This window comes from Myzus persicae, unplaced genomic scaffold, assembly GCF_001856785.1.
Source record: "Myzus persicae strain clone G006 unplaced genomic scaffold, MPER_G0061.0, whole genome shotgun sequence".
NCBI lineage: Eukaryota > Metazoa > Arthropoda > Insecta > Hemiptera > Aphididae > Myzus > Myzus persicae.
In genome coordinates, this window is record NW_019100482.1 from 685,196 (window position 1) to 696,860 (window position 11,665).

An 11,665-nucleotide genomic window follows, 5' to 3' on the forward strand; every position below is an offset into this window, starting at 1 on the left:
ATTATTTTTTCTATTTACTATAAGTATTCTTATTCTGGATCTCATAGTTCAATAAAATTATTTAAATTACTAAAAAATTAATCAATTTACATATTATTTAAAAAAAAACATAAAATTGAAAAACCACTAAATATTGTAGTAAGTATCCTTAGTGCCTTAGTGACTAACCTACTGTGTTAAAATTATAAGATTCCAATAAATTTAATTAAATTGTTATGAATTTACAAACGTTATTTCAATCTTGAAGGTAAATGTCTACTAATTTCCTTGAAGGACCTTAATTTTTGTAGCACAAAATCTATTCAGTTTTGATTAATTTCTGTAGCTATTTATATCCTATTGGATTTCCTTAAAATATCAATTTTTCTACATATTGAATAGGTGAAAAGATTTTCAATTGGCCATGATTTCATGGTATACACATACGATATAACTAAATTTTTACTTTTTAGTGATTATTTTTATTGATTACATGAGTTTGATTCCCATTTTTCCGTTGCTTACTCCAATGTAAGCTGCCACTGCTATTGTCCTACGGGTTAAATATTTGTTTCCGGTTTTTTTTTTTTTTATAAATTGCACTAATCACACGTCATATTCACATCCTACATTATTATTATTTTATCGACAATATAAGTTGTTTTTAGAATCTGATCTCATGTTCACAACATAATAATAATATCTGATAAAAATATATAGGTATAGTTGTCTAAGTACCTAATATTATAATAATGAATTGGTAATATAATAAATGCAATATTTTCTACAGACAATATTACTAATAATAAAATTAAATATTATAATGGCTATGTAAATATAATATAATAAAGTATATTGTGGCTTGGGGTGGCTTGATGTATGTCTTCAGTCACTAATAAGTTATTTGTTGTTGTATTTAATTTATTGAACACTAATAATACTAACTGAATCAATACATATATCAAAACTTGTTACTGCTTATTGTAACAAAGGAAAATGGCTCATAAAAGTTGTAATTTTTGGCAGTTTTTGAAATTTCCGGGAATCCCTTCCCTAGATTGATCTTAAGAACTTCCGGGAGTGTCAACCTTAAGCTCTTTACAACTCTAACATTGTTCTTATTAATCCTAGGTATAGTTTATATGACGTCCTTTTTTTTAAAAAAAAAAAATACCTTTTTCATTTTTAGGGTTTTTCGATAGACAACAGTCAATAATCGTTAATCAAGTGACAATCTTATAAAAATGACCATAAACATAAGTCGTCGAGTCAATGCACTTAAATAGAGAGTAGAGAGTATGATGTAAATTTATTTAAGAAATTATCAAATTTTCGATACACAGCAAAAATAAGTTTGAGTCAAAAAATAATTAAATAAGTGATCACAAAATGCATTTATTTTTCTCAAGTGTTTTTATGACAATATCTTGAATTAAAAAATGTTTCACGTGGAAATCAGCTATTGCCTATTATTCATTTTTTTTCACAGCTGTACTTATAACCTAACCACTTTGTATATGAACGTCTACATCAACATTTGATTTAAAACAATTACATCTAATGACTATGTATGGTGAAATGGATTATATAAACTATAAAAGTATTATACGATACAACCGTAGGGATTCATGTTTTACAACACAACATGTTTTCCGATATAGGTAATACTTACTACTCGTTATGACTTATATAGTAGGTTATACCTTTAAACATTTGTAATACCTATAGCTTAGCGTATTTACTCTATAAACGTGAATTCACTTGAAATTAAAAATCGAGGAATACTGAAAAATGTATTTTTCATAATTTTGATGAGACTCAATATTTCATAACCAGTCCAAAACATAAAGCACATGTTATAAAAGAGTGTCTATTGAATACTTGAGAGCGTGGAATAGTTAATATTTATTAGTTGTTACTTCTTAAGTCGCATCAACGTTTTTAAACAATCTCTTTAAATGTAAATATTATAATTATATAATTTATGTTTTGCTTTGTGTCAAGACTAAGTTCCAATAGTTTCATATCACGTAGTGCACTACCGCACTAGTGTATATTAATGTTGTACATATTAGTTTTTCACTCGATATTAAAGCATAGGTATTTTAAGTCATAGGGAATAATGGGAAAATACCGGTCACCTCCAATGCATTCAAAATTATGTTGAGCACACAAAAAGGTCAGAAAGACTAATTTATTCTTATCAGACCGATATTATCAGAAACTGTTTCCACGTTCAAATGTGTACAATAATTAGTTCTTAGGGTTAATGTATTTAAAAAAAAATGTTTTCTCGTAATCTCAATTAAGATTAAAATATTTATGGTAAATTTCTTCTTTGTAGATGTACAAATAAAATAAAATATGAAGATTATGATTGTAAATTCAAATCATCTAACAGTAAGATTTATCGATTAAACAATATTTTCTTATTACTAGTCAATAGCTATTTATTGCTATATACGTGCTAGTCTGTGTTTCGATTATTGCTTTTAAAAAGACAAAAATTTTTGGATGTGGAGAATAAAAGTTTGAAGAAAATGAAGCGTGAAAAGCTTCACACGTATAGTTGTACGTTCAGAACTTATTGAATTAGACACCTACAGTATCGGAGGGAATGTAGAATTAGATGAAGTATAGTTTTATATGCGTGACCGCCACTAGCCAGTACTCCCAAGGGGTAGGGCCGTAAGGAAAATACTGGTCAATTGCATTTTAAATAAAAAAATAAAAATAAATATTTTTAGGTAATGTTTTGAAAATATGTTTATGCATCCATTTATTGTAAAGGCTAACATAACATTTAGAATTTTAGAACCTGAAATTTAACAATTCCCAATATCTCCTAATCATAACTTTTTCGCAGTTTTTACAAATTATCTTTGAGCTAGGTTTATTTCTAGTGGGTATAGGTGCAATAAAACCTAAAAGTGTTTCACGCCCAGAACAGGTCACTGGTTTTGTGATTGGTTGCAGACAGCTATGGTCACACGTGACGTTTAGATTTTAATTTTAAATACTTATAAACGCATCGATTATCAGATGAATGGTAGACCGCAGACGTGAGACTCACTCTCCTACACTAATAAATCATGAGTGTTGTATTGACAACTTTCAAAATTGATAAATTAATAATCTAATTTCGATGTTAAAAATGCATTTGTTCGACTAAAACCCGGTAGAGGAAATATTCAATTTTATATTAATTATAAACACTTATTTTATCGAACCCAATGTTTTCGGAAAAATACAAATACCTATGTATTTGTATTGTAAGTGACTGCAAAAATCTGCAGTAAAAAACGGCCAAAAATGCACCTAGAACATTATTGTAGGGGAAATATCTCATATACCTACCACTCGATCAACGATATGCTTTATCTATAATATTGGCGTCGGTGGACCGTTTTATTTATTTTTTTCAGCATAACGCTCAGCGGCCATGTCATTGCAGAATAACCTGTACGATGACGACGGCGGCGGTGGAGGCAAGAGTAGTCAGATGAATTTGACTGCGGGAAATGCGTGGGACAACGACTTCATTATGCCCAAACGGGACCCTCTGTTCATAGTCGTGCCCATGACCATCATGTACTCGGTGATATTTGTGACGGGTGTGATAGGCAACTCGATCACCTGCATGGTGATCGCCAAACACAAATACATGCACACAGCCACCAACTACTATTTGTTTAGTTTAGCAGTATCCGATCTCATACTGCTGGTGTCCGGGTTACCGCAGGAAATGTGGTCCATTTGGAACAGGTGAGTGATAACGACGCACAGAATTTAAAAATCAATACAAATCTACTGCATTAGATATAAAATATGTAAATCTAATATGAGTTTATGACATTATTAGATTTTTGTATGAGGTTATATACTTGTATAATATTATATTATACCAACGAGAAACTAATAAATACGTTTTTTTTTTTCATGCCATTGCCACATTATTACCTATTCAATATTGAATGGTGAATTTGTGATCAACTGTGTTGACTTTGAAATTGTTTCAGCTTTCAACTATTTAGCCTGCAGGTTATATACCTAACAGCCTAACCAGTCAACCTTTACATAGGTGTCGTAGGAACTTAACTATATATAATTATAGTTACTGAGTCTTAAACAACCGACGGTATTAAAAAACCTCTCATCCTACAGGTTTTGGCACAAACGAGGAGTGTACATAAATATATGGATAAAATATGTACGATATGTTGGTGGGTGGGTGTGGATGAGGACAGGGATATCCAGAATGCGATCTGATTAAATTTTTATGTGGAAAGTTCTTAATTTCTTTGTGAAAATAAATGATTGAGAATAAGTGTTGAAAAAAATCTCAAGTCTAAAATACATCTTAGGTAAATACGTTCATGGCTTATTGTTAAATTATAACCTTTTTTGTACCTCAATATCTTCCGGAGCAATCGATGTATATAACCTTTTTGAGCAGTATGATTTTTTTTTATTTTCACCTGCAATTTCTGGCGCAATTGACAATTGACGTATACTTTGGTGAGATATTTCAACTTCGATAATAATACTGAACACGATGAATGAAAAAAACGTACCATAATAGATAAAATGTATAGTTCCAAGTCATGTTTTCAATTTTCAACATTTTCAAAAATTGTTAAATATGACCTTTTTTCTCCGGACATTAAAGAACGGTCATCATTTTGGGAGTTTTGAGGACACTTCGTAATATGTTTAATATAGACAATATAGTATATTTACCTACTTATCGCTGCATCCAAATTGCATGTCAAAAAACAAAATGTCCAAACTGCATGCCGTCTCTTTGAGTTGTCTATTCGAATTGCACGTTGTGAATCACATATTTATTTGTGATAACATGCACTTATGTACACAACTTAAACATTTTTTTGGACTTTAATTCGTAATTTAAGATTTAAAATAAAACAATACTTTTCCAAATTTCTAATTTATTATTAATATTACTATTAAAAAATGCTATTACTATATATCATTATTCAAAAAAGATTTTCCAGTATTAATATTACTGTAATATATTCTATGCCCAAAATATCAAAAAAAAACCACCAAATATTAAAATATTATTATTTATTTGAAATAGGTACCATGTAAAAATGTAAAATAAAAATTGATCACCCTAAACTACAGTGGTGTTATTTAATATTTATAATTGACAGTGTCACCACCTACAATATTTAAACATTTTATGGTAATGTAAAAAAAGCCCGTTCCTTCAGTGGAAAAGTAAGTTATTTTGTTACTTTATTCGGACATATCCCTCCAAGAGACGGCATGCAATTAGGACATTCTAATTTATATTAATTTTTTTGGCATGCACTTTGGATGCACCGCTACTTATGCTTATGTCATGTTACTGACGGAAACCTGTCGAAAACTGCTTACCTCTATACCTTTTTGTTTTCCTTGTTATCCTGAACCGGGGGAAGAACTGGTGTTGGTATTCCTCTCCCCCGGTCAAGTGCACTTCCCCTATCGCTAGCTACCTCTATACTTATGCTGTTTATTATGATTTATGATAATATTATAGTCCGTGTTGCAGGCGATATTTATCTCAAATTCTATAACCAACTATGGACGTAGTTAGCTTTGGATAAAACGTAATGTTATTACAAATCTGCAGTCACTCAGATGGAAATTATCGGTTATCGCGTGTGTCGTGATTCTTCGAACGTGAATGATAGACCTTTTCATATGCGCTGCATACCACATAGAATTATGTGTATTACATTAACTACTCGGCTGTCTTTATATTATAAGCTGTGTAATGTATTTAAGCCTGAAATTTGTTATCAAAGACGTGTATATCTTTACAAAATATATATGAATGTAACATTCCTCGTGTATACTGACTGCATAATATATACCTGCAGATTAAGATTAGGTAAATTAAACAATATACTCTACATATTATTTGTACCCCTTTGATAATAAACTGTATGCCAAAACATTAACACGAAGACGTCCATCTGGTTAATATTATATTATTTTATACGTATCTGCAGTGGTGCAGTATACTGTATAATACTATAATAATTTTCGTACGATTCGTCACAAGCGAATAGACTTAACTGCGCATATATAGGCCTTATATGTAACACATCAAGTGGCTCAGTTTCAAGCGTAACCTCCAATAATAATATCATATTTCTCATTGACATAATTGTATTTAAAATGAAGCGATTGAGATGGATTACATATTGGTACACTAACATACTAACATACTAAGAAGGTACAGTTACATTGAAACAGGGACCAGGAAATCCCAGTTGAATAGGTATTGATATAGCGATAACCAAATTAAATATTTAATACATACGTAATATCATAGGAATCTAATCTATTGCATTTATATGTTCTACACCCTCACCGAAGACAATAATTTCATTCACAGAGGGGTAGGTAAATATTAGAAGTTCTCCCTTCACTGCTTTCATTATTTAACTACGCCTACCTATAATATTTACTCATTATACTCCAATACTCCATGGGTTCAGTTCGAGTTTAAAATTAGATTTTCTCTTAATTTTTTGAAAAGGAAAAATTGCAATTGTGACAAACTAAAAAATCGATTGCCCTTGGAAGAATATAATCGCGAGGACTGAGGAATTACGACATATTTTATTGTCTATGGCGATCGCGTGTAACCGTTGGACTATTATAGATGGGTCGATGGATGTCTACAGTTTATTTTTTTTCATAATTGTACTACAAGTTATAATGGTTGGTTTACAGTTTGATATTTTAAACAAGCGATACATCTGTAGTATGTTTCACATTGTTATCCATTTCCACATTTAAACAATAAACGCACTTTATCTGACGACAGTAAACTCTTTTGAAAATATTTAGACAGCGACTGTCGGAGAACCGAAACAAAATTAACATTCTGCACGAAATATAAACATAAATCAATAATATTGTTCAAGTGTCAGCTTACTCAGTATACACGGTTAACTTGAAATAACTCGTGTACAATAAACGCGTTGATAATGATTTACAGATATCCATACGTATTTGGCGAAATATTTTGTCAACTCCGGGGTCTGTTTGCCGAAATGTCTGCCAATGCTACTGTACTTACCATAACCGCGTTCACGGCCGAGCGGTACGTGGCTATTTGCCACCCATTCATGGCGCAGAGCATGTCAAAACTTTCCAGAGCCGTAAAACTTATCATCATCATATGGCTGGTCGCTGTATTATTTGCTATACCCCAGGTGAGTCCTATCTGAAACATAATACCAATTATAATATCAAAAGATAACTCTTAACAGTCTTAACACCGATTTTTATGAACGGGAGTACGATATTAAATCAAAAGACTGCAATATGGTCATAGTTATTCTTAAATTTACTATAGTAAAATATATGATGGATAAAAGTAAATTGTACCCAACTAATTGATAAAATTGTACTCCAATAGTTGGTTTTTGGTTTGGTTAAAATTAAATAATTAATTTAAAAGAGTAGTTACTGCTCTGATATTTATTATATTATTAGTTTTGTAGTCATGTAGATCACTGTATTAAATTTGAATTCAATGATATAATATCATAGTATACGAAAAAAGATTCTGAACGAAGACGGTCTGTCATCCTATTCCTATATACCTATTGCCATTGATTATAAACTCTATTATAAATAATATTCAATAATATTATAATAATAATTTTAATCAAGTTTATTTTATTATATTATTAGTTATTACTATTAAAGTAATTTATTTTACTATGATAAATTAGTGAAACAGTGGGTTGAATTAATTTTTATCGAAAACATTTAATTTAATATATTTTAAAAGTTTCAAGTATTGTGTAAATTTTACGAAAATAAAAACTAAAATGGTTATTCCCAGTTTAAATATCTAATTTTGGACTTTTGAATTAGGACTTAAAATATCTATTAAAAAAGACTGCGTTAATATAATTTTTAGATTTTTAGTCACAATATGAAATACTTATGAGGAACACTGTATTAAACATTCAATATTATTTGTTTGTAGCTAATAACTAATATGTATATCTTCAACTTTGAGGATGGTTTCTAATGGAAAATTGGATCTAGTTAGTAGGTACTAGGTACAAAACGATCATAAGGGGTAGAACCAATTGCAAACAATGTACAAGAAAATAATTAATATATACGAGGAAAAGATCAATGGCAATAATCTAAAATTACTCAATTTACAACTACAGTTTGAAAATGAGTTACGTGCTACTGTTGTGCCATACTATAGTGAATTTTCCTAAAGGTAGTATACAAAAAAATCTATGGATATTCTGTTAATACTGAACAGTAAAAATCTTAACTTAAAAAAAAAAAAGGTATTTCTTGTACTAAAAAATTAAAAACAATTTCCTTAAATGATTCCATATTATATGCTATTTTAGCATTTGTCGATCACAATAATAACTTTAGAAAAATATATTGGCGATGGTTCCAAGTCAGATTAACATGCGCGGCACAGTATCGTTAGGCGTTATGTGCGAGTTATTTTAGAAGCCGTTTGATTAATGATTTCGATCGACAGTTAACAATTAGCCGAAGTACCGCTGCTATGGTCGCGCAAAGGGATGAACTACAAGTTACAACGCTTGTGGAATTTATAAAATATAAATTCAAATTTATCTGGTCGAAATATGTCTTTTTTTTTTTTTTAGTGAATAAGTCATATTTTATCACTCTCTTTGTTATTTTGCAAAAATACCCTTCTCTAGTTAAGGTTGACAGTATCTTCTTTAGTATTTAGCATTATTACAACATTCACTATTGTTGTTGTGTTTGATATCTAATTATCTCAGATAATCTTTGTATACCCCTATTATTATAAGCCTACAAAGTTTGGAGAAAATCCCTTTAGGTTGATAATTAATTGTCGTCGGTATCTATTAGGTGGATCATTTCGACACACAGCTGGTTGTTTATCCATTTATACTATACATTTCTTCCACATAAAAACACAATGGATGGGTTAATTGTGTAGGTTGAATGTTGTTAATAGTTCTATCATTTGTCTAATATAACATTACGATCAAATCTACGAGCCGATTTAACGGGCACTATATATTATTTTATAATTGTACAGGTGTTTCGTTCGTAAATTCGTAAGATTTTATTTTATTTAATATAACATGTTTGTGTGTTGTAAAAAATAATATCGTGCAATGAAAATCGTTCCTACTATATTAAAAACAAGTATGAAAAACTACAACATTGTGTGCAAAAATAATATTTTGTTGTATGTTTTGAGTACCTATTTTGTTCGCTGATTTATATTAGCTCGTAACGAGTTTTATCATGAAATTATATATTTTATATAGGTACAAAGTACTTCAAACAAACTTATTTATTTCTATTTTAAACTGCACTATCAATCCCTATTTTAATTACTTAAAGTATACAATTTTTCTTAACCCAGAATGGAAAGATATTGGTTGGTAATTTTAAAATATATATTGTTGTTTTAAACAAATAACTTAACCTTTCAAAAATTATGTTTAACTGTCAAAAACATTTATTTTAGAATGATTGAATAAAATTAATCATGCCCACATTCTTATGTACTTGCTTGTCATTTATGACTCGTGACTAACATTTTACAACTACACAAAACATAATTTAAGCTACAGTCGTTATATATACACAATAATATTTTGAAAACTTTACGTAAAGGCTATATATTATAATTAAATTGCGTTATCATTGTGTTCAGTTTAAATTATTAGTATACATTTCTAAGTATGCGTGATTAAATTGATTTCACCGTTTTAATAATTTGTTTCTTCTATAACGATTTTCAATTTATAATAAACACAGAAATATTTTTACTTCAAGTAAAATCATATTTGGCCATTTTTACTAATTGGTTCAAGCAGACTACCTTATATTAGCTAAATTATGTATTAAACTATGTCACTAGAATAAGTGATAGAATACGTAATAAATTGTATATTTTTTTAGTACTTTAACTACTTAATATAATTTAATTTTAATTGTAATCACAATTTTGTAGATTGGCGCTCGGTTTCAGAAAATATTTTTCATATAGATGTTTTCTGGATTTAAAATATCTGAATTAAATTTGATCTATCTTTTAATAAAAATCCTAGATACTTCATCTACTAGATAAATTAGATAATCTGTGTTCTGATAATCTGACACATGTTTATCTTGTACCTATACGTGTTTTTTCACAAGACACAGAAATGGTATCGGAATACTAGGCTGCGTTAAACATTTTATACAAATTGAAAAACACAGATTTTCCGATTACATGTGTTAAATGTTCCATGGCAATACTGCAAGCTTTTCTATCGAAATCATTATTATTCAAAAGATTTTTAGCAACCGACATTTTCGGTTGTGATGAGTACACTTTTATTGAAAATACAAATATACAATAATACAAATGCAATCGAATCATCTGCTTTAATTTATGTAAAATAATTGACTTTATAGGAATCATTCACCTCATATTGATTTAAAAAGTGTTCACTTTTTTTAGTCAAGATATTTAATTAAGTTGTCAAGTTACGAAGTGTCGACAGTTTGACACCGGTTTTCAACTTACAAATAAAAATTTGGTTTTTTTTATTCATTAAAATACTGTTCATTTCTTGAAAATATTTATAAATTTATAATGTACCTAATCAATATTCTATAATGACCGAGTTCAACTGATGCTTGATTAGTATTAAGATAACAATCATCCTTATTGTCAATTTATACTTACTTTATTAGCTTCAAAACAAGGAGCCAAAAAACTTAGTTTAATTTTTATCCTTAGCTCGATGGAGGCTGAATTCAAAATAATTGTGTGATAGGCAAAAATAACAAGTCCGTTTATTCCTACTAAAATCCGTCGTAATATCAAATCCTCAGGCGTTGCAATTCACCGTCTCGTCGTGGAACGGTTCGTCAGAACTGATGCAGTGCAATATCCGGAGCATACTTCTGATGAACACAGGCATCGAACTGTCAACCGTGTCGTTCACGCTGTCCTCGCTGCTGTTTTTCTTGCTGCCAATGACACTGATAACCGTACTTTACGCACTCATCGGACTCCGTCTCCGGCGCTCCGATAAGCTGAAGCGAACCATCACAGTACGATCGACCCACGGCGAGAAAAAAATGTCGTCGCCCGAGTACAGGGCCAACTCGTCTCCGAAAGTCCTCAAAATGCTCGGTAAGTACTTGAGCATTTCTATATTATCATGGTATAATACCAGTACATACATATTTATAACGATATAGATTATAGGTAAACCTACCATTAATTTCGTGTCATAAACATAGGTATACATCATTAGGCATAAGTATATCCGGATGTGTAAAAAAAAAGTTAGCCTTTTAATAACTGTTTAATGTGTATGAGTATGTACGAAAGTACTTAGTATTTATTGTTGATATTTTTAATAACATTATCGCTATAAGAGTATAATATAATCCTTAGGGCTTAGACCATTGATTGTGCAATCTAAGTATTATATTATACTATAGGCACTTATGTCTTATAGCGATAATGTAATTACGAATATCATCAATGACTACTTTACTTTGACATTTACTACTAATACACATTAAGCGGTATGAATAACATAAAAAAAATCTGTGACAATTTTATTTTTGTATTAGGTCCGTGAAGTTAGCGGAAAAATGTGAGCAC

General features: G+C 29.9%; 1 protein-coding gene across 1 annotated transcript in view; it reads left to right on the plus strand.

Annotated features, from left to right (window-relative positions):
* LOC111027318 (pyrokinin-1 receptor-like) overlaps nt 1-11,268 on the plus strand; it is a 49,705-nt gene extending 38,437 nt beyond the window's left edge. The window contains exons 3-5 of the mRNA XM_022305676.1: nt 3,405-3,744; nt 7,001-7,217; nt 10,882-11,268. Coding sequence (XP_022161368.1) covers nt 3,422-3,744; nt 7,001-7,217; nt 10,882-11,253 — 912 coding nt within the window. The 5' untranslated portion in view covers nt 3,405-3,421 and the 3' untranslated portion in view covers nt 11,254-11,268. The remainder of the gene's footprint in view (nt 1-3,404; nt 3,745-7,000; nt 7,218-10,881) is intronic.
* Nucleotides 11,269-11,665: the final 397 nt, after the last annotated feature.